We start from the raw sequence: 24922 nt of genomic DNA on the forward strand, positions 1-24922 counted from the left end.
TCAATTACACAATTTAAAAACAATACCAGTGTGTCATTCATGAATTAGGAAGTTCCAGTTTGATTTTCCAATTTGAATTCTGTTTTTTCATATTTATTTATTGAGAAAGAGAGAGAGCATGAGTGAGGGAGGACAGAGAGAGAGAGAGACACAGAATCCCAAGCAGGCTCCAGGCTCTGAGCTGTCAACACAGAGCCCTACGCAGGGCTCAAACTCAAGAGCTGTGAGATAATGACCTGAGCCGAAGCTGGATGCTTGATCGACTGAGCCACCCAGATGCCCCTCCAATTTGAAAGTAATTCTATACTGAATTTATTACTTCTTTTCATTTTATATAGAAGTTGGTATTTGTTCTGTCACTTCTCTGTACTTATTATTTCCACTAAAATATACTTCATGTTAATTTATAGACACTATAGGAGTCATACTTTTAGTATTAAAATAAAAAGTTTTATTTATTTAAAAATGTTAAAAACACAATTCCTGTAGGAAAAAAAATTCTGAGTTTTTTTTTTTTTTAATTCATGATAGGATTCAGAGCAATTATCTGTCAGTGGTTGAAAGGGTGACTAGGATGTCTGAACCTGGGATCTTCTTTAAAATTAAGTTTTGGTTCCACCCTATAGATCTATCGAATCACACTCTCTTAGGATGGGGTCTAAGACTGACTTAGTATATATTATTTTAATATATATAAATTATTTCAATTTAGGAAGTCCAATCAAATCCCATAATGGTCTGTAAGGTAATCTAAGACTGCTGATGTGCTTGACAAAGCGTTAAATACTCTTTTTTCCTGCCTTGAGGTTATCTTTTCCATCATGTACATTAAATGTTGATGGAAACACATATAAGGAGTTCCAAGTTCAAGAGCAATGTCAACCCAGTCCCAGATGCATTTCAGTGGGGTTTCTTCATATCCAGCAAACATGGCCGGGTTTGCTAAGAGTCCTCTTGCAACCATCACACCTATGAATTAAAGCACATCACATTTGTCCACACATGAAGAACTCATGGTTATAAGGTCAAACCTAATGAAACAAACTGAGAATACTGAAAAATAAAGTATTATTACAAGGTTTCTCAATACCCGTATATTAGTCTAATTAAATTATAAAACAATTTTATATGTTTGTAAGTCAAGAACGTTTGAACGTGCTTACAAGAAATAAAAAAAATCTTTTTTAAGACTTTTATATTAAACGCTTAGTCTCTAGGGTTTTTTTTGGGGGGGGGGTGGTTAATCCGGATTGTCATAAATTGGGTATGCTTAAAGTTAGGTTTATCTGCATTCTCCCATCTAGCAATAGTTATCACAGGCCTTGGTATGCCAATAATTTAAGGGAGTAATAAAACTATGTCGTTGTATGTGCCTTTGGCTCCTATAACAACTTGGTGTTCACTAATTCTCATTTCGATTCCAGATGTTCTATTTTATTAATAGGCTATCTTCCAGATAGCCTTAACTGGTCACTCATTGGATACGATGGTGGCAGAAAAGTAACTGACTTAATTTACCCCAGTTAAAACAATCTACTGTTTCTAAGTAGAAGAGTTAATAAATGATTTAGCTTAAATCAGTACAAGAGGAAAATATGGCTCCATTTTATGGGCCCAGCATGCTTCTGCTGTGCGATTCTGCTATTACGGCTCCATTTTAAAGACAAATAATGAAAACTCACATTAACATTACTCTCCTATGCCTACTTTTTTTTTTTTTGGTAATTAAAAGACAAAAAGCTCAGGTACTTATTTCTTACCATCTGTCCCAGTAATATGCCACACATTTTCTGCTTCTTTTAAGCTTCTGATATCTCCATTAGCAATTACAGGTATAGACATATTTTCCTTAATTATTTTAATGGCCTCATAGTGAACTGGCTGATGTCTTTCTTCAACAGTTCTTCCATGGACTGTAATCCAAGAAACTCCTGTTGCCTCAGCCTTTCGACAAAGATCTACAGTTCTTGTAAGGTCATCATGGATCCTATAATTTCAAAATTAAATCAGTCTATTCACAGCACACAAATCTTAATGCTAAAACTAATACGCTAGATAAAAGATTTCATCTGATACATTATTTAGTTAACTTTGTTATATTATCACTACCTGCTACTATTAGAAAGGCTTTGTTCAGAGATCAGTTCCCACTTTAGACCTCAAATTTAGCTATTTCACTATTGGCAACAATAGGATGACAAATAAATTTTACCTTACCTACTCCTTCCCCCTTTTAGCTTTGATAACTGAAAAAGTCATCCAAGACTGTCATGGAGGAATTGGAAGATGGTACCCTAATATCTGCTGTGTATGCTCCAAACCACAAGTGGGAGAATAGAATACATTATTATGAAATGTTCTTAACTTTTCACCAAAAGACTGATTCCTGCCTTATTTTCTTTTCATTGTGAAATTTTCATGCAAATATTATTACTGTTTTTTCTATTCTTGGTACCAGGAATGTTTCTTAGCATTATTAATTAAGCAGTATGTGAAAAAAATTGACAGTTTCCTCTAAGGGAAAGTTTTTAATAATAAAGGGAGGTTTTATTTTCTATTAAAAAATACAAAAAGGAAGTTGTTCTCTTTATAAATAAAAATTATGGTACACATTCATTTACTAAATGTCCTGTTTCAACACTTCCATACATAAACTACCAATTTATTAAGGATGGATACCCCTATACTCTTAGACAAAAGGAATATATTTTTATTTTCTAAGTAATGGACTATCTTGTTAATAGTTTGAAATATTGTCTTTACCTTATTTTAATAGATACTGAAAATCTGGGATTTTCCACTTGATTTCTTACTTGTTTCACCATATCTCGAACAACCTCTGGCTTGTTTATTAAGCAAGCTCCATAACCTTCTGCCATTGCCCACCTTTATAAAGCAGACATATCAAATGAACTGTAAATAGCTGGAAGAGAAGACAGAATTCTAAAAGCACTGTAAATGCATCTATTTCTCTACCTTAGCAACCTGGAATGGAATCAGATTTTTATAATTCATAGATCCAACATTTTAAAGTGGATCAATATGAGATAAGGAAAGCATGTTCCCAGATCAAAAAGTACTTAGGAAAAATGGTTTTCATTGGCAAGTGAGAAAATTAAATTAAAATTCATTCAACCAAAACAGACTTAGGTATTTGTAATTAATTGCAATTACTTCAGATTTTTAAAATTCCAAATTTGATGTTTATTATACATAACAAGACATTTTATTAATCTTAATAATAGAAAGATATTTTTCGCTGACAGCATTCCAGTACCACTAAACAGCTTATTTAACTCTCCTAATGAGTATACAAATATGTCTAATCTGGTTTGGATTATGATGTACTTAAAACCTTGATTTTATTCTTTGGACATATTTTGAATTATTGACAGATAGTCTAATACAGTGCCAAGAACACAGGGATATTGTTGTCAAATTAAGCATCGCATCAATACCCAGTTAGACTCAACCAAATAACTATGGTATAGAAAGGAAAGGTAATTATAAGAAGGTATTCTTATAGAGCAAATTAATTAGGAGAAAACAAGTGGCCATCTCTCAAATCATAGAATCATAGTTTCTTGTTTGACATGGCAGTAAAAATTCATGTTAGGGAGGACCATAAATGTTCAAGTCTTATATAACTACTTATGGATGATGTTTGAGGCAGACCTACACATAGAAAAAATTCTAGTGTGAGGTGAGACAAAACTTATCAAAGGTCTATATATTGTTTAAGGCATCAGAAAATACCTTTGCATATATATGTTCCTAAATTATCTTCCTTTATTTTTTCTTCTTATTTGGAGCTCAAGTGCTTTAACTCTATTTTCTTTACTTTCTAATTCTTGGAAAATTGGAGACATCGTTTACCATGTTCACATAGTTTTTTTCTAATTTTTTTTGAAAATTCTTCCAACTTCTTTGAGCTTTACCTCTGAGGGCAACCACAGTTAATGTCTATTCCATTCGCGTAAGGGCAGACTATAAGAGCAGCATCAGATAAAAGTCTTGCATCATTAGCAGCGAACTGAACAATCAATGGGCAATCACCTGATAAAACAAATAGCTCAACATCAAAATTCACAGAAATGTGCACGCGCACGCACACACACACACACCACCAAACTCTTCATGTTTGTACGGAATAACGTAACTACATTTAGCCTAAAAAGCATCTGTTGAAACAAGATAGCATTAAACTAATTTTAAACATTTTAAATTAAAAATAATTTACATTTAGTACAAATTCAAACAGTATAAAATTTGATAAAATGAAAACTATAACACTCTTGACAAACATCCCATTTCCAAAGGTGAGAATTAGTTAATTGTATTCCAGAACAATTTTATGTATACCTGTAAAATTTAAACAAACGTGAACATGCTATACACATTTCTATGCCTACTTTTTTTTAATCCCCTAATGTATCTGGGAGCTGTACTTAGACCTATTTTCTTTTTAGTAGCATATTCTTCTGTATGGATGAACCATAAGGTGTTCTTCTATATTGTTTTTCATTTGTGGCTTTTGCAAACAATGCTATGATGAGAACCTATTACATACATGCTACTCTGAGTATATTCATCGGGTAAATTCCCATGAATGTAACTGCTGGATAGGCATCTAACATTTTGATAGACATTACAAAGTTTTCTTTCAAAAGAGTTTAACAATATAGATGCACAATGCTATGGATGAAAGTTCTTGTTTCCTTACAAACATAGTCTACATTGTATAAACAACAGTGTGTATTTTTATTTGTAGGCTCTTTCTACATAGTCTTTGTCTATTTTTCTATGTGTAATTTTTCTTTTCATTGTTCCTCATTTTCTTTAAAATTTTTTTTTGGTTTATTTATTTATTTATTTATGAGAGAGAGAGAGAGAGAGAGAGACATCATGAGTGGGGGAGGGGCACAGAGCGAGGGAGACACAGAATCCAAAGGCGGCTCCAGGCTCTGAGCTGTCAGCACAAGTCCGATGCAGGGCTCGAACTCACAAACCATGAGATCATGACCTGAGCTGAAGTTGGATGCTTAACTGAACTGACTGAGCCACCAAGGTGCCCCTTTTGTTCCTCATTTTTCAATTATTCTTTTATAAAACAAAAGAAATCAGCTCTAAAATTATGAGTATCTATTGTAAAAATTATAAATATCTTCCCCAGGTTTTGGTTTGTCTGAGTACGTGCATGCTCCTTTCTTACATATAAAAGTTTACGTTTTAATATAGCAAATGTGTTAGATCTTTTCCTAGGTTTTAAAGGACATATTTTTATCATCTTTTTTTGGGTTAGTGTTATAAACTCTGCATAAATGTATTTTAATTTTTCTAAAGTTCTTTTGAGGACTACCTATATGAGATTCACTGAGTGTTTGACAAAATGCAGATTTCTGAGCGTCACCCTTGTTCCACTGATTTGGAATTTTTTTTTTTTTAACATTTACTTTTGAGATACAGAGAGAGACAGAGCATGAGTGGGGACCTAACTGACTGATCCACGCAGGCGCCGCCCACTGATTTGGAATTTCTATGGCAATTCACTGATTTACAGGACTATTACAAGATAGGAGAATTTGCTTTTCCCTGAGGATATAGGATGTTTTTCTTTTTATAACTCAGAGAGAGTTATAGAATTTCAATTTAATAATTGTTTATTGGTCTAATATATTTTCAACACAGGGCTAGAAGCTAAGGATACAAATCAATGAGAGATAATTTCAGACTTCATGGAGCCCATAGTCTAGTGGATGAGAAACAGGCCTACAAAGAGGAAATTGTAATACAGTAGGATTAAGTACAACACAGAGTCTGTATTTAACAGAGGACAAGAGTGGAGGGTGATCAGGCAAGCTGCTTGGCCAAAAACTTTGAGAGCTGGATTAAGAAGCATGTAGTGTCGTTTGCCAGACAGCTCTGGATCTGGGGGACAGGCATGGCTGAGAAAAGGATATTCTAGGTAGAGAAGTATGAGAGGATGGGGCATATTCAGGGACTTAAGTTAGTATTTTTAAAGAATAAAGTTGGTGGGATGTGGAGAGAAACTAATGGAACATAAAGCTGCAAAGGTGTATTCAGAGGCTGGATCATGTGGAATGTTATACATTATTCACAGGTGTCAGGATTTTTTTTTAAAGTAATCTCTACCCACCTAACCTGGGGCTCAGACTCACCACCCTGAGATCAGGAGTCCATACTCTACCAATAGGGCCAGCCAAACACCCTGACAGGCACTGGAATTTTACTCTTTAGGCCACTGGTTGTTAATCTTTCCTCAGGATCACCTGGAGGGCTTTTTAAAAAAGATTGCTGGACCACATACCCAGAATTTCTGATTCAGTGGGCCTGGGGCTTTTCTTTTCTTTCTTTCTTTATTCTTCTTTCTTTCCTTCCTTTTCTTTTCTTTTTTCTTTTCTTCTCTCTCTCTCTTTCTTTAAGTAGGCTCCATGCTGGAGCTTGAACTCATGACCCTGAGATCAAGACCTGAGCTGACACCAAGAGCTGAAAGCTCAGTAGACTGAACCACCCAGGTACCCCGAAAATTTCTATTTCTAACAAGTTTCCAAATGATGCTGCTGCTGCTGGTGTGGGCCATTACTCTTTGAGAACCACTGCTTTAGGCCACTGAGAGGTCTAAGAAGGATTTTAAGCAGGATAGAGATGTGATCAAATTTACATTCTACAAAGATCACTTTGGGCTATTTGGAGGTTGGTTTGGAATGGGGCAAGACTGGAGGCAGTGAAATAGGAACCTAATAGCTCAACTGAGAGAATGGGGACCTAAGGAAGGCTGACCTCACACTTAGATATATTGTCCATAGTTTACAAGACACTGAATAAAAACATACTTAAAAAACTAAAAGATTTAAAAATAAAATCTCTGAATTGTGTTGTTTCTGATTAGACAAGATTTTTTACTTTTTAAGTCTTATAAAGTCAGCAAACTCTGGGTTTCACATACCTTGGTTTTTTTTTTTTTTAATGTTTTTTTTTTTTTTTTTTTAACGTTTATTTATTTTTGAGACAGAGAGAGACAGAGTATGAACGGGGGAGGGGCAGAGAGAGACGGAGACACAGAACCAGAAGCAGGCTCCAGGCTCTAAGCCATCAGCCCAGAGCCCGACGCGGGGCTCAAACTCACGGACCGTGAGACCGTGACCTGAGCTGAAGTTGGACGCTTAACTGACTGAACCACCAAGGCGCCCCCACATACCTTGGTTTGTAGTAAATTCGCTGTCTCTGGCTTTTATAGATTTGACAAAATCAGCAGCAACTATCATTGGTGTATAACACAGATCACAACTGTATCTTCTTACTAGTGTTCTAAAAGCCAACCTGTGAGCATACAAGACTATAATTAGGCATTTTGAAAACACCATAATCATATGTACGCCCAAATTTAATTTAATTATTAAATATTTATTAGAAGAAAGTTCTGCCTTTAAAGGATAGAATAGATATACTTTTCCCCATTCTTGCTGTGAAAAAGAAAGCCGAAGTTGGAGTCATTTGCCCCCCATGACAGCAAACCAAAACTTACAGTTTCAACCTATCCCAGGAATGTGACCTTTTAAAAGTTAACCTGAAATTGCTTGATCAGCAATAGTAAGGTAATCTCTATGATAAACAAACAAACAAACAAACAAACAAACAATGCTGTTGTTCCCTTCCTCACTCAAAGATTGGCCTGAACCAATCCTTTCTCTTCTCTTGCTAATAACTTCTTGTTCCACCCTCCTTCCCGTAAAAACCTCCCATTTAGTACAACTCCACGGAGCACCTCCTACTTGTTAAGTGGGATGCTGTCTGATTCATGAACTGCTTAATAAAGCCAGTGAGAGCTTCAAATTTACTCAGTTGAAATTTTTTTTAACACTGCTCAGTATATTATATATAAAACAAATATTAGAAAACTCCGAAAGGTGGAGAGAAGACAGCAGACAGGCTAATAACCATGGGACCTGAGGAAAAACAGTGGTAAGTTCTCTGGGTTTCCTTTTGGCCTCAAATATCCCAGATTTGGACTTGAAGAAGCTGGCAACCTGGAAATACCAACGAGTGCAGACAAAAAGAGCCCCACAAAAGTCAGCTCTCTCTAACCAAAGGACTAGGAAATGGGGAAGCCTAGCAAGACAGAACAATTTTAGAGAATGATGGCTCTACTCCAGCCAAACACCAGAGACAAAGCCGTGGCCCCACCTCTAGAAGCAAAGGTTGAGCGGAGAGCTTAGACTTTTACCTCTCCAAGGCTGTGCAGTAAGATGCTCCAACACCCCTCCTTCCATAGTGTGTCAGAGAAGGCCAGGTAGGGAGCTGGACTTTAATACTTTCTGGCAGGTAACTTTAACTTTCTCCCTTCCCAGTCTCAAGTAGTATCAAAGGATGCTTAGTGAAGGGGCTATGCCTTTCAACGTAGCAGAGCAGTTATCAAGCTCCCCTCTCCACGGTGAGCTGGAACTCTGACACCACCCCTCAACCTCAGCAATAATGACACTTTGTCCCCAGAATGTCAAAGGAGACCAAATAGGGAATCTGGACTTCTACTTTCATACCACAGTAATGAGGTAGTGCTTTCTTATTCCTTTCCTGCTATAGTGATGTCGGGGGAAAAAAAAAAGTTAAAACAGAAGGTTCAATATTCAGAATCAATCTACATAATCTACCACATTAAAAGGCTAAAAGAAAATCACATGATTATATCAATCAATGCAGAAAAAGCATTTGACAAAATAATATTCATGATTAAAAAAAAACCCTCAGGAAAACAGGAATAGAAAGGCACTTTCTCAACTTGATAAAGAGCATCCACAAAACCTCCTACTGCTAGCATACTTAAAGGTGAAAAATAGAACAAATATCCTCTTGATCAAGAACAAGGCAGGGGCACCTGGGTGGCTCAGTCGATTAAACATCTGACTTTGGCTCAGGTCGTAATTTCGCAGTTTGTGAGTTCAAGTCCCGTATTGGGCTCTGTGCTGACAGCTCAGAGCCTGGAGCCTGCTTTGGATTCTGTGTCTCCCTCTCTCTCTCTCTCTCTGCCCCTCCCCTGCTCATGCTCGGTCTTTCTCTCAAAAATAAATAAACAAGAAAAAAAATTTAAAAAAATTCTGGGAATTCCAGCAAGATATTTTGTAGATAAAGACAAGATCATATTGAAATTTATCTGGAAAGGCAAAGGAACTAGAATAGCTAAAACAATATTCAGGAAGACATATAAATGGAAGGAATCAGTCTACCCAACTTTTATTAATTAAATGGCTACAGTAATCAAGATTGTGTAGTATTGGTGGAGAAACAGACACATAGATCATAGAATAGAATAGGGAATGCAGATAAAAAACACATGACTTTTTTTTTTTTTTTTTTAAATTTGAGAGAGCAAGAGAGGAGAGAGAGAAAATCCTAAGCAGGCTGTATCTCATGCTCAGCGTGGAAGCGGACACGGGGCTTGATTTCACAACCCTGGGATGATGACCTGAGCCAAAATCAAGAGAAGGAGGCTCAAATGACTGAGCCACCCAGATGCTCCTGCCCAAATGATTTTTGACAAAGATGCAAAAAAACATTTAATACTGGAAAGAAAGCCTTTCACCAAATGTTGCTGAAGCAATTAGACATCCACAGGTAAAGAAACAAAACAAAAAATACCCCCAAAAACTCAACAAAACAACCCTAAACCTAAGCCTCACACTTATAAAAAATTAAGTAAAAATCGATTATGGACTTAAACGTAAAACAAAAAAACAAGACTCTGGGGAAAAAAACTAGGAGAAAATCTTTAGGATCAAGAGCTACACAAAGTTTTCTTACATTTGACACCAAAAGCACAATTTTCAAAAGGAAAAACTGATAAATTAGACTAAATTATTAAAAAAAAAAAACTTTTGCTCTGCAAAAGACTCTGTTAAGAGGATGAAAAGACAAGCTACATACTGGAAGAAAATATTTGCAAATCACATATCTGACACAGTAACAGTATCTAGAATATATAGATAACTCTCAAACCTCAGTAGTAAACAAAAACTCAACAACAAAAACCTGATATAAAAATGGACAAAAGGCTTGAGTAGACATTTCTCCAAAGAAGATATATATATATATATATATATATATATATATATATATATATATGGCCAATAATCACATGAAAAAGTGCTAAACATCATTAGGGAAATATAAAACTACGGTAGGATACTTCACATCCATTAGGACGGCTACAGTAAAAATAAATAAACGATATAAGAATTGGTGAGGATGTTGAGGAATCAGAATTCTTATATACTGCTGGTGGGAATGTAAAAATGAAAAATAATACAGCAGTTCCTTAAAAAACTGAAAATAGAATTGTCATATGATCCAGCACTCTCTTCTGGGCATATACCCAAAAGAACTGAAAGACATATTTATACATCCATGTTCACAGCAATATTATTTGCAATAGCCAAAAGATGGAAGCAACCCAAGCATGCATCAATGCATATATAAAACGTAGTATATGCATACAATGGAATTGCATTCATCCTTAAAAAAAGAACGAAATTCTGATATATGCCAACATGGATGAACCTTTAGGATATTATGCTAAGTGAGATAAGCCAGTCTCAGAAAAAGAACTATTGTATGATTCCACTTATATGAGGTACCTAGAGTAGTCAAATTCAAAGAGAGATAAAGTAGAATGATGGTTGCCAGGGGATGGGGGGGGCGGGGGGGGGGGTGGAAATAAAGAGCTATTGTTTACTGGATGTAGAGTTTCAGTTTTTTTAAATGAAGAGTTTTATGACAATGTGTATGCATTTAATATGACTGAATTGTAAACTTATAAATGTTTAAAATGGTAAATTTTAAGTTGAATTTACCACAATTGAAAAAAATTTTAAAGACTGACTCAGTAGTAAAAAAGCAAACAATCCTATTAGACTATTGGCCAAAGACATAAAGAAACATTTCTTTAGCAATATACAGATGGTAAGTCAACACAGGAAAACATTTTCAACATCACTACCTGTAAGGGAAATGGATATTAAAACCATAGTGAGATATCACTACACACCTATCATATGGCTAAAATAAAAAGTATGCTGAGGATTATTAAAAGTTGGTGAGGATGAGGAAAAACTAGATCCCTCATACGCTGTTGATGGAAGTGTGAAACAGGATAGACACTCTGGAAAATTTGGCAGTTTCTTAAAAAACTAAACATATAGTTACCCCATGACCCCCAGCAATGTAGTTGTAGGGATTTGTCTTAGACATAAAGTCTTGTATTCAAACAAAAACCTCTGTATGAATGTTTATATTTACTTAATATTCTTTTATCTAATATTCACTATATGTTTATAGGTGGGAGTTACAAGCACTACCTTTATCTATAGATATAAAAAGTGAGGTTTGAAGGGGTTAATTGTTTACTTGGGGCCCCACACATAACAGGTAAACGATAACACCAGCACCCAAGCCTAGATCATGATTTCAAAGCTAGGTGTTTGATGATCCTAATGTGGTGGGGTGGTCTTAACTTTAAAAGTCAGAGCATAAGAAGGAAATCAAATCTTAGTTCTTTAACCATTTAATAATACTTACTTTGAATACCGAACCATTGGAGCACAGACTTTCACCAGCTGCCCAGAATGAAACATTTCTATTGGATCTCTTTTTCTTTCTTGACATATTGTGTTTCGTATGCAGTCACTCTTCATGAATATAGATTTGTCTCAAATCTGAAAGACAGTTTGCATAGAGAAAAATTACTTTCATTAGATGAATTCCCATCATTTTAACAATTTCAATTGCCAAGAATATATATTTTTCGTCAGGCTTTGTGGGCTCAGGAATCTTTTTAGCTTCTTTTCACACTATCAAATAGGATACTACAGAATCCTGTCTCTAAGTCACTGACAGTTTTTAGTACACTATGAAATCATCACGTTTATATATTCAGTACAAATTATGCTTGTTCGTGTCAAACGCTAACAATTTCAAGTTCTATACTTAACACACTAAAGTAACATTTTCTGCTCAAATTAATAAATGCTCAAGATGTGGAAAAATACAAGGGTTTTTCTTAGGATACCATGGTTTTTCGTGTAACATTTTAAATTTCCCATGTTGCTTTGTTTGGTATTACAAACCAGAAAAAAAATTTAATTTGAATAATTTCATATGTATATGCCTGGCACTTTGAAATACCTTGTTTTATACGGGAAAGCTAAGTGGCATTAACTGAACAACTTTAAGTAGTGTTTCAAAAGATTTACTGGTCTGTTTGAGGTTTATTCTTATTCACAAATCCTATTCTGAATCAGAAGGCAAACCAACCTTTACTAAAAAAAAATTAAATGTGGTATCATCTAGCCAAAATTTCAATTATAATCAGATAATTCCATAGTAAATCACTTTTATACCCAAAGAGGCACAAGTGATTAAATTAGGTAGTTCATAAGTGTTGCTAAAGTTGTTATATCTAAAATCCTATCATTATATAGTGTTGGCTGCTTTCCATATTTCAGTTTCTGGCCTTAATTACTTAGCAACAGATATGGGCAAACTTTAGGAAGGTCTAATTGCTCAACCAGAAAATATAGCTAATCCAGAAAATATTGTTATAACCTAATAATTTCAGTTTTTTTAATGTGTATTTATTTTTGTGAGAGAAAGAGAGAGAGAGAGAGAGAGCAGGAGGTGGGGGGGAAGGGCAGAGAGCAAGGGAGACACTGAATCTGAAGCAGGCACCAGGCTCTGAGCTGTCAGCACAGCGTCCAATGCAGGGCTTGAACCCACAAACTGCGAGATCATGACCTGAACCAAAGTCAGATGCTCAACTGACTGAGCCACCCAGGTGCCCCTCAATTTCTTGAGGTAGAATGTATAGTTAAAATAAACTACTTTTACTGATCACTGCTCAGTCTGACTTAACAAAGTTACTAGCTTATCTCTTTTTTAAAAATAAAAATTATGATTAGAACAATGTAGGTCCACACACACAGGTAAAACATAAGCAACAAAAAGGCAGTTCCTTTTTATGAACATCTTCTCTCTTGCATTTCATATCCAGGTTATGCCACCCCTGCTCATTCAAGTCAGAAACCTGGGGCTTATCATCCTTTGCTTCTTCATCTCCCACAAGTGTGTCAACCAAGTAGTACTTTCAATTAAATCTTGAGCATATCTTCACTGCCCAGTCTGTGTACTTATAGTCTCCCATCTTGATAACTCTGATAATCTCCTCTGAATCCCAGACAGGGTTGATCTTACTTACCCACTGCACCCTAGGCTCTCCTGTTATCATAGACACTTGTAATTACTTTTTATTTATTTTGAAAGAGAGAGAGAGAGCGTGAGCGAGGGACAGTGAGATGGAGAGAGAGAATCTCAAGCAGGCACTATACTGTCAGTGCAGAGTCTGACCTGGGGATTTATTTCATGAACTGTGAGACCATGACCTGAGCCAAAATCAAGAGTTGGATCCTTAACCAACTGAGCCACCCAGGGGCCCCAGCACTTGTAATTACTTTTATAGAGCATAGTATTAACACGTCAGTTTCTTCTCCAGTTTTTGAGGGCATGGACATGTATTGATTAATTTAACAAATATTAAGCTCCTGCTACATGCTGGGAAAATAAATGAAAATACATTTCCTGTGTCCTTAAAAATGTATGACATACTTACACAAAATAAAAGTTCTGATACATACGCTTAGACACAATTTAACTGTTGTGGGAATAATTGTCTAGAGAAAGCAGGGGAGTCACCAACAGTGGCAGAGGGAAAACTTGAGCTGACATATGTGGGAGATGGGGGATTGTCCTGTTATAGAGAGCAACACACATAGAACCACAGAGGCTTGAAAATGCTTGATGTTTTCAGTGAACCATTAGTAGTCGTGTTATTTGATCAGACTAGAGAGGAAGTGAGGTTTAGATAATCATGGGCCTTATATTCCTTTATATTAATATTTTTTTAGATTTTATACTGTAGGGTCTTGTTTCTAAACCATTTTTCCACCTCCACGGGTGATTTTTTGTATGTGCTCAACATGTTAATATGTGCATGAGATACTTCCATACACAGCAATTATTTTTTTACAGGCTGTACATCTCTCCTTGTATTATTTGTCAATGAAACATTTTAACAGGAAAATGACATGATTTCTGACTTAGAAAGATTTCACTGGATGGGGTAGGGCTTTTGGCAAAATATGAGAAAGGAGGCTATTGTAGTAAACCAGGCCAAATGCATAATGAATGTCTGACCTGGGACTCTAGGAATAAGAAAAGAGAACACACTCAGGAGCTATTTAGAAATAAAAATAAACTGGCAATATAGTTAGGAGGTGGAAATCACTTCAGGACAGTGAATGTTACATAGTATGAGAGAATTCTAGGATGATGTGTACAATTTGGCTTTTGAGGCTAGATGGATGGCAATTCCAATTAATGAGACAGAAAACCAGAAGGAGGAATAGGTTTTAGCAGGGAAACATGAGTTCATATTTGGGCACACTGAACTTGAGGTGCTCATAGGATTTCCAGATGGTGATGCCTCAAAACTTTATACAGATATAGCTCAGGAAAAAGCTAGGGATATAGACTGAGGGTCTTAAACCTTTAGGTGATAAGTTAAAACTAAAAACATAGACAAAATACTTGAGGGTGTCGTATCTTGCAAGAAATCCTTAGAAGCACCAACATTTAAGTAAAAGAGAAAAAGAATAATGCAAAAGGAGACAGAGAGATGAATTCTGGAGCTGGCAAGAATAAACCTGAAGAGTGATATTCAAAAACTGAAGAGAGGGGAGAGTATTAAGGAGGGTGGGGATAAGCATCTTAAACATCACAGAAAAGTAAAGCCTAAAAACCATCTAATAGGAGCTAAAGTCATTAGTGACTTTAGCAAGAACAATTTCATTCTCACTCATACTTGGTAGTTCCAGCACATGGCACAAAGACCTCCTTCACTACTTGCTGAATGAATAAACCAGTAGTTTTCAACCTTGGTTGTACATTAGAGTAATCTGGGGAGGTTTTTAAAAAATTTCTTTAATGTTTATTTATTTTTGAGAAAGAGAGAGAGGGAGAGAGAGGGCACAAGCAGGGGAGGGGCAGAGGGAGAGACACAGAATCCGAAGCAGGCTCCAGGCACTGAGCTGTCAGCACAGAGCCGGAGTAGGACTTGAACTCATGAACTGTAAGGTCATGACCAGACCTGAAGTCAGAAGCTTAACCAAGTGAGCCACCCAGATGCTCCTATCTGGGGAGCTTTTAAGAATCAGGATGCTCATACCATACCCCAGATCAATTAGATGTGAATCTCTGGGCTTAGGATGCAGGTATAAGTGGGTTTTTAAAGCTCTCCAGGTGATTTCAATGTGTAGTTAGCGCAATAAACAAATCCATAAACTACAAAGCACCCGGTACAATTGTTCACAGGGGTTTCTGCTTTACTTATGAGCTCCTTTGGGACAGGATAGGAATTGGGTCTTGTTTGTAAACTCATGCAGGTGTGTATAGGTGGGACTCAAAACTCTTCCCTTAATGAACGAGTATTATGTAACTTTTCTAGAATCTTCCAACGTAAAAGCCAAGGAAAAGAAAAAGAACTCATAATTCAAAGAGAATACTTATTCATCAACATTAAAGAATACTTAAAAGTTTTGTGTATTATGGATAATGAAATTTAATGTGAGTCTGAGCATCCCGCCCTTGACAATTCATGTGACCTCCATTCAGAACCAACAATTCTAGTCAGACCGTGACTGAGACGAAAAACATCAGGGAAAAACCTGAGACAAATAGAAAACATAAGGCAGTATATTAAGAGACTTGCTCACCTGAGTGGTTATGAGTATTAAATGCACAAAATATTGTTATAGCACCTTTTTGAAATACTGTTAGAATCGAGAGAATCATGTAGCTCTGGAATTAGGAAAAACTGGTTCCCTGTGTACAGAGAAAGTTATATTAGTTTTTTTTTTATGTAGAAATGCATAACCTTCTTGCACAAGTGTGGTTGGCCTATTATCAGTATTCATCTTGGGAGAAATCTAAATGAATAATGCAGATATATTAGCAGAGAAGATAACGGGAATTAACCTGACAACTTCAATACTAATAGTTAAGATTTGGAAAATCCATCAGTTTGCAACAGGAAAAAGTTTGGTATCACTCATAGCATGTGGCTGAAACGGAGAGGAAGAGGAAGAAAAAGTTTAAGTTCACGGGAGGGCAGAAACGGAGTCTGTCTTTTCTTGGCTCAGTCTTCCTTCTTCACCGACCTCTGGCTCTTCCTAACTCCTCACTACTCGTTTCAGGCAAACTTCCTTCCTAAGCTTTCCCTCCAGCCTTTACCCCAGGACAGCGCGCCAAGCCGTGTGACACATAAGGCTGGGAATTACTAACTCCCCAGCTGTGCTTGTGGAGTGCAAGAGAAACTCCCAGAAACCTCCGCTCTTCTGTCCAGCCTCCACCGAGAGGCCCCGGTTGTTAGGTTAAATACTTGCATACGCTACAGCAAGGTTCCGGAGCCCACCTTTTCTTCAACCGGGGGAACGATGCCAGCCCCAGGAGTGCGACGAGAGAAGGTGCGCGGCGCCAACCCCGCGGCCTCGGCTTCCCTCGAGCGCCGGGCCTTGGGTGCCCGCCAGCTCCGGGACCCACGCTGCTCCCAGCCGGTGTTCGTCCAGCTGCGGCCGCTTAGCTGATTCTCCAAGCCAGCCAAGAGCCGCGGGCCGGGCGGAGCGGGCGGCGCAGACGTTGTACGTCATCACCTGGGCGGGGCGGGCCGGCAGCTGACGCCATCACCCCGGCACCTGCCAACATGGAAGGTGGTGACGGCGGCGTCGCTGTGGCTGGCCAAGGGGTTCTGAGCTCTGGGGCGGCGGCAGCGACAGTCCGGGAGCTTTTGCAGGACGGTAAGGAGTCTGGGTCTCGCTGGGTGGTGTGGCTAGGGGACTGTCCTGCTCCGCATCTGGGCCCGGGTGGTGGACTCAACCCGTCGCTTTGCAGAAAGTTTTCCGGTCTCGACGTGACCACTCCCCCCCGCCCGGCCCCCTGGCGTCTGGGTGGTATAGCCTCGCAAACCTGTGTTTCCACAGACTTGATGTCCCCTTCCCTTCCGGGTGTGCAGGGGACTCCTGGTTTCTGGTTGCTTCTCATTTCAACTCTACCCTTCATGAGCCCGAGGTTTCCCTGAAGTCCTGGGACCCTGCCGTACTCCGGTGACCCAGGTTGATAGCTACTGGCTGCTGCCGCAATTCTTGATGAAAGGAGGAAGCGTTGGATCCCAGGAAAAGTGAAAGACCTAGAACAGATAGAGGACAGCTTTTACTGTAAGAGGGCCTCCTTTTTAAGTAGTGTCGGAAGCATCCTTTAACAAATTCTTGGATGACACAGGTGGCTCACTTGCAGGCTTGTTTGTTTTTTACAAGGCGTTTGTCCATAACCATACACGGGGGAGAGTTCAGAGCATTAGTTCAGGCTGGGATTAACCATATGTATTGAATATAGAAATTCATTGATAGTTTTGGACAGAAGAAAACCCCGGGAAATAAATATAGTGCGTTTGAAAGGCACATTAAATTGTTTTAATTCCGTTAACACGCCGCAAGTTTCTTATTCTTTAGAATAAAATTCAAATGTCTAAGACCCTTCTCATCTGTTCTTAATTTTCTTCCCTAATGGCCTTCACGTTCTACCCTGTATTAAAATAATTTGTATACTTATCCTCTTCTACAGCATTGTAGAACCACTTTTTATATTCCACGGTGTTAGAAACAGTACCTTTCGTACAGTAGGTGCAAAATAAGTATTTTTAATTGAACATCACAATAAGCCAAAGTAGGTTATAAACGAACGAACAGCCTAAATTATTTTCTCTGCGTGTTGTATATTTTATTATTGTCCTCAATTACTTGTCTTCTGAAAATTTATATACTTTTGTCAAAACTTACTAAGGAGGTGGTTTTCTGAATTAGGATGTGTTAGATTCTCTAGGTTAGGATCTCTGTCCAATACATCATTGTATCTTAAATTCCGTTCAACCACGTTTTGAACTTCTAACATATGTGCAATCCCCCCCCCCCCTCAAGCAGCTTACCATTTTAGTAGGGGAAATAGTCTTGTAAAGCTATAAAGTTAAGCATTATAAAGTAGTGTTTTTAGGGTAGCAGAATTGTGTATAAAGTCAAACAATGCAGAAGAGGAGGATAACTGGGAGTGGTTAGGGGAGTGTCAGGAAAGGCTTTCTAGATGGAATTGTTTGTGAAGTATAAATAGAACTTCCCCAGGTGAAGAAGTGGAAGAAACAACACATATCAGGCATAGGTATATATTTCAGTAGGATGCATTCTGGAATTGTAATCAGTTTTTAAAGGGTAAATAGTCCTTAATTTTGCCTTCTGTATTGTACTATTTAGTTCTTTTTTCCATCTTCCACAGTGATTATTTTAAATCTTACCCTTTCAAACCTCTTCTTTCAAGTTCAACAAATGTCTTTAAACTTTCCTGAATGAAAGATCATCCATCAGATGTGAGCTTCCTCCATTTTTTTCCATTAAACCTAACCTTGTAACTGTCCTTTCTTTTCCCCTTGTATTTCCAATTACAGTACAAGTGGAATTTCTGCTTCTGAGGACAGTCCTTCCTCCTGTGCTCTGGATTTTTTTCCCTGTCTCTTCAAAGACCCAGTCACCCTCATTCTATGCCATTGAAATCTCTTTGCCAAGGTCTCTGATTACCTCCTTGTGAATAAATTAAATGGACACTTTGGTCCTATCTTACTTAAACTTTTAAAAAGGATTTGACTCTTTTCTTTAAATACTTGTCATGTGACTTGTGAGTTCTATGCTTTAAAAAAAATTCCTAATTCTTTAAGGGTTCTTTTTTCCAGGTATTTAGTTGCTTGTCTTCTTCAATGTGCTCCTAATTCAGTGGTTCACTCCACCCATTCTCTTCAACATTACTAAAAAATTAAACATTTTCTGTCCATAACAGTGCTTCATTATGTAAAGAATCTGCCAGTGGTAGAGGGTAAGATTGATAGGATTGGTGAGCAGATGCATAGTTTGAATAATTTCTGGGGTGTTTCTGATGTGCCTCCTGTAGGAATGAGATAGGTATAAAAGAGAAGCATTATATGGCTTTTCTCCTGAAGGACAAGTCCAGTAGCCACTACTCAGCTTTTGCTGTATTTTATCTTTTTAAGGTCTTTGACACTACTTTCCACTCTCTCTAAACCATCCTTTGCCATTCTTCCTTGTTTTTCTTTCTCTTTGAATGCTCCTTAGTCCCTTTGATTGCTTTCATTTTCTCCATCTACTTCCAAATTTTTGGTGTTTTCCTGGCTTCTAACTCAGTCTTCTCCATTTCCCTTTTTTTGTGCATTCTAAAATTTATTCTAAACCATCTGGGTTTTTTTTTTTTTTTTCATGGTTTCAGAATTAATATGGATGCATACAAATACACATGATTCTTATTTCTCAGCTATAGAATTATTGTCTACTGGACATTTCTATCTTGATGGTGAACAGGCATGACTAGTTTTACATACAAAAAGTTAAATATGAACAAATAGTTCAGGTGCTATATGTGAAAAAGTGAAAGTACTTTTTTTTTTTTTTTTACCCCTTTAATCTTCACATTAATTGTATGTGGTTAGTTAGATTTGTGCTTGTTTCCCATATAGATTGTGAGTTCCTTGAAGTAATATGTTCATTTTTATCTTTACACAAAGATGGCTAGTGGTCCAGCTTAACGCACAGCTGAATTCTGTATGTTAGTTACTTGGCCGAGAATCTTGGGAATCATCCTTTTATTTCTTGCTCTACCTAATCACCCGTCTTCAGCTTGTCACTAAGTCTCACACATTATAGTGTCTGAATATTTGTCAAACTAGTCACTTTATTGACGTTTTTATTGCCATTGTCTTAGGCCTTCATCATGTCTCTTGGGCTGTTAACACAGCATCTTACTGGCCTCTGTAACTCTAATAGAGCATGTGTTACTCATGTAATACATGAGTGAGCTGGTAAACCAGCTTTCTGGTAAAAGAGGGGAAGCCCTGGTTTTGTAGTGTATGCCAATTTCCGTGGTATAAATACTCTCACCATGGTCAGTTTTCAGATACCTGTGATGTCTGCTGGCTCACACAATTCCTGAAAATTTAATAATTGGCTCTTAAAGGAGCCAGTCTGAGCCAGCTCCAGTACACTGCTGTGTGACTAATCCCTTTTCAATCACCCTCCATACTGCTGCTGGAAACTAAAACAGAGCTGACAGTGCTCTTTCTTATCTTTTACCTCAATGGGATATAGTCTGAACATTTTAGAGATGTTACCAGTCTTTTTTAACTGCCCCCAACCTTCCTTTGGAACCTTGACTCTCTCATTCTTTCCCACCATGTGCTCGAGACACACTGAAGTCAGCATTCCCCTTATTTCTCAATACGCTGTGGCATTTGCTGACTCTAAACCGTCACTCTTTATCGGAGTAGCTTTCTCCACTTTGCTGCCTAGCAGGATCCTTAATTCTGAAAACTACTTGGCAAACTGGAGGGAAATGGGGTTCCCAGAATTAAGGCAAAAGTAGCAGTTTTTCTTTGAGAGTAGTCAAGAAAGAGTCTTTGCTTTTTGCAGAATAATACTTCCAACTGAAATATAAAGTCATTCCTTCTACCAGAATCCAACCACATATCACGCATTGTTCAGACTCTAAGGATGCGGTAGTAAACAAAACAAAGCCCTTGCCCTCATGGAGCATACGTTAGAGTGGAAATAGACAATTGAAGCTTTCTTGTATGGACTCTGTTCTTTTGGCTAATTTTATAATCTCTGTCAGGGTAGTCTTATATCCACTATATGAGTGGAAGACAGCAGTTTTATATCTACACTGAGCTTACTTCTACATAATTATTTTTAACTCCTAATTATTTCCATTTTTGAGTTTCACTACAGAAAGATATCTTCTTAACATCTAGTATCACTTCTTTTTCCTGTTGATGAAGGGTTTGTTTTGAATATAGTCTCTTTTTCCATTTACTTATTTTGCTCATAAATCCTTAATTTCGGTGATACCAGTAAGTTTGTATTTGCCAATTTCTATTAAAATTCCAGATCCACTTTATTATGATAATATTTGTGCATCGATTTAGAGATATCGGAGGCCATAAATATCAAATGTGGTAAATTTTCCTGTTGTTGGTGACCTTGTTTTCTTGCATTAAAGGCTGTAGTTGTTAATTTTTAATCTTCTACTTCATATTTTCCTTCCAACTCCCCGATAAAAGTTAACTTTTAGCAGTGTAATGTAGTGGTTCAGAGTGTGGGCTGTGCAACTAGACTGCCCGGATACAAATCTGAGACAAGTTGGACAAGTTGCATGCCCCTTCTTTACCTGTCTCTTCATCTGTGAAATGAGGGAAATGATGGTTCCAACAGGGTTGTGTGAGGATTCAATGAGTTAACATGTTTAAAGTGCTGAGGTCATTGTATGGCACAGTATGCTCTCCACCAGTATTTCCACTCTCTTCTGTTGTTGCTTCCCCCTCCTCATTTACAACAGAAGCATGTACACCAGTTCTTGGTGTATGTTATCTGTGGGTGTAATTGTTCTGTTGTCTAATATCTGTGCTTTAGTGCGGTATAATTAATAAAGACTTTTCCTTATTTTTTCCCCTAGAGTGTTACAGTGATTTTTTAAATGAAGACTTTGATGTGAAGACTTATACTTCCCAGTCTATTCATCAAGCTGTAATTGCGGAACAACTAGCAAAACTTGCCCAAGGAATCAGTCAGTTGGATAAAGAACTACACTTACAGGTATTTCCAATCTTCTGGATCATTCAGCCAAAAGTGATAATTTACCATTTTGCAATCTTTTTATTATTTAATCTAACTGCATATTTAAATGAACAGATGTATAACGTAACCAGTGTGGCTTCTTTTTTGAAGCATGTGTTTAAAAAGTTTTCTGTAAACTACTTTTTGTTAGATGAAAAACCAACATATCCCCCTCTCCAAAAGCTTTTGTTCCTACTTTGTTTTCACCACCTTAACTGATGTGCAATGAATATAGGTGGGCAAAAATAGGAAGCATTTGATAAAAATAATAGAAAATGGAATTATGGGAGTAGAACAGTGTGAGTAGGAAAAATTGGGTGTTCACATTGACAGTTCCCACTTTATGAACACAAAGTGTACCATTATGCTGTAATTACAGAAAGGTGATAAATTTCTGGTAGATAAAACACAAAATGGAGAATTAGGAGATAGGTTCTAATCTCAGGAATAGGTTCCCTTTTAGATCACTTAATGTCTTGAGTTTTGCTTTAAAAAAATTTTTTTTTTTTTAATGTTTATTTTTGAGAGAGAGACACAGAGTGTGAGTTGGGGAGGGGCGCAGAGAGAGAGAGAGAGAGACAGACAGACAGACAGACACGCAGAATCTGAAGCAGGCTCCAGGCTCTGAGCTCTCAGCACAGAGCCCGACACAGGGCTCCAACCCCATGAGAGATCATGACCTGAGCTGGAGTCAGATGCTCAGCCGACTGAGCTGCCAAGGTGCCCCATGAGTTTTGCTTTTAAAAAGAAAATCTATTGGGGCGCCTGGGTGGCTCAGTCGGTTAAGCGTCCGACTTCAGCTCAGGTCACGATCTCACAGTCCGTGAGTTCGAGCCCCGCATCGGGCTCTGGGCTGATGGCTCAGAGCCTGGAGCCTGCTTCCAGTTCTGTGTCTCCCTCTCTCTCTGCCCCTCCCCCGTTCATGCTCTGTCTCTCTCTGTCTCAAAAATAAATAAACATTAAAAAAAAAAAATTTAAAAAAGAAAATCTATTAAATGGGTTGGAATGAATAAGGAGGAAGAGATTCTAGTAGATCTTGAAGGTTCCTTTCTCTTTTACAATTCTGTAATTTTTATAGGAGGTTTATGGTATACTGCCTAGTTGTTGGTTTTTGTTTGTTGAGTAGGCACTTAATAAATATTTAAATGAATGAACAAGTACGTGAATAAATGGACTGTTTACCAGGAAACTTAGATCTCGTGTAGCATGAAGCACGTTCACTTAAATTTTTTGTGTTGTACTTTATCAATTAAGAGTAGTTAGGACTACTCAGGACTGAGATGACTTTTAAGGTCATTTTAACTTTGATTATATAATTGGAGTTCAAAATTTATTGACAAATATTTATAAAACACTTTTTTTAAACATTTATTCATTTTTGAAAGAGAGAGACAGAGTGCAAATGGGGGAGGGGCAGAGAGAGAGAGAGAGAGAGAGAGACACAGAAACAGAAGCAGGCTCCAGGCTCTGAGCTATCAGCACAGAGCCTGACTCAGGGCTCAAACTCACAGACTGCGAGATCATGACCTGAGCCGAAGTCGGCCACTTAACCAACTGAGCCACCCAAGCGCCCCTATAAAACACTTTAAATTGTCAGGATTTGCATTAGGCTGTGGAGACAGAAAAGTGAACATATTTCTCAGCTCTCCAAAGACTCACAGACCAGTAGCAGATACAGACAGAAACAATAACAGGCAAATGATGCCTGTTTTGTTTCGAGTAGTACGAAGCTTTCATAAAAGCAGGGGAGAATGCACTTAACTCCGCCTAGAGTTCTCAGGGATGACTTTTTGTAAGAGCGCCTGAAATTCTTCTTTTTTGTGGTTGGTACTTTCTTTTTTTCCCAAATTTTTACTTAAATTCCAATTAGTTAACATAATATTAGTTTCAGGTGTAGAATTAGTGTAATATTAGTGTAATATTAGTTTCAGGTGTAGAATTTAGTGATTCATCAGTTCCATACAACACCCAGTGCTCATCACAGGTATACTCATTAATACCCATCACCTGTTTAGCCCATCCCCCCACCCTCTTCCCTTCCAGGAAGTCTCAGTTTTTTCTCTCTAGTTAAGAGTCTGTTTCCTGGTTTGCCTCTCTTCCCCCCCTCCCCCCATGTTCATCTGTTTTGTTCCTTAAATTCCACATATGAGGGACATCATATGGTATTTGTCTTTCTCTGACTGACTTGGTTCGCTTGGCATAATACTCTCTGGCTCCATCCACCTAGTTGCAAATGGCAAGATTTCATTCTCCTTGTGGCTGAGTAATATGGTTGGTATTTTCTTTGTTCCTTGCATGTAGTACCTTCTCTGCAGGAATCACAAAAAACTAAAAATGTATTTAACATCTCTTAGAGGGGGCAGGTTACACGGATAGTAGTTTGGGATATGAAGTAGAATACTAGTATGACATCTGAACCTGTTGTAATTGTTTTTCTGCAGAAGCAAAATTGGGATAATTCTAACTAAACCCATAAAAAAATTTAAAATACCACTGAGATGATTAAACTAACAGTAGATGTGGTGAAGTACGTACTCGTTGGGGCGTAGGATAGGACACAGAAACCACTCTAGTTATGTAAAGCAGGAAAATGTTTAATACGGAGAATTAGATGATTATGAAATCAGCCGGTGGACTGAGTTGAAGGATCTACCTTCATAGATGCAATGCAAAGGCCTGGCACTCCCATGCCAGTGCTAAAATTCCACCTGTAGGTATCTGGTGATGAACTTTTGGAATGATTGATATGGCTATTCCAAATGTCTCTAAATTCTCAGGTCTCAGGACCTTGCTTATTACTAGCTGAATCAGTAACAGGAAAGTAGCTTTCCTTTCTTTTCTGTCTCCCAGCTCTCTTGGAAATTCATCCAGCTGGTGGCAGAGGAGTTTCTGAAAGTATAGTATTTTTCACACAGGAAAAAGAAGAGCGGAGAATTAAAATTAGTCTTGTTAGGATGGACGACACATTGATGGCCCTATTAGTGGACTGGGGAAAATTCAGACATATTCTGGCAATCTTTTTTTTTTTTTTTTTTTTTAAATGTTTTTTAACGTTTATTTATTTTTGAGACAGAGAGAAACAG

General features: G+C 37.6%; 2 protein-coding genes across 3 annotated transcripts in view; one reads left to right on the forward strand and one right to left on the reverse strand.

The window, feature by feature from the left end:
• Positions 1 to 428: 428 nt before the first annotated feature.
• Positions 429 to 16649, reverse strand: DUS4L (dihydrouridine synthase 4 like). The gene is made up of 7 exons (XM_045494463.1): positions 16535 to 16649; positions 11590 to 11726; positions 7220 to 7341; positions 3939 to 4056; positions 2764 to 2886; positions 1761 to 1987; positions 429 to 969 (listed from the first exon to the last, which is right to left on the reverse strand). Exons 2-7 carry the CDS (start codon positions 11703 to 11705, stop codon positions 722 to 724), a joined length of 954 nt encoding a protein of 317 aa, XP_045350419.1. The 5' UTR covers positions 11706 to 11726; positions 16535 to 16649; the 3' UTR covers positions 429 to 721.
• A 154-nt stretch (positions 16650 to 16803) lies between these two features.
• COG5 (component of oligomeric golgi complex 5) overlaps positions 16804 to 24922 on the forward strand; it is a 320495-nt gene continuing 312376 nt past the window's right edge. For both annotated transcript variants that reach the window (XM_045494456.1, XM_045494455.1), the window contains exons 1-2: positions 16804 to 16916; positions 21679 to 21818. In XM_045494456.1, coding sequence (XP_045350412.1) covers positions 16823 to 16916; positions 21679 to 21818 — 234 coding nt within the window. In that variant the 5' untranslated portion in view covers positions 16804 to 16822. The remainder of the gene's footprint in view (positions 16917 to 21678; positions 21819 to 24922) is intronic.

The sequence above is a fragment of the Leopardus geoffroyi genome, chromosome A2, assembly GCF_018350155.1.
Source record: "Leopardus geoffroyi isolate Oge1 chromosome A2, O.geoffroyi_Oge1_pat1.0, whole genome shotgun sequence".
NCBI classification, from domain to species: Eukaryota; Metazoa; Chordata; class Mammalia; order Carnivora; family Felidae; genus Leopardus; species Leopardus geoffroyi.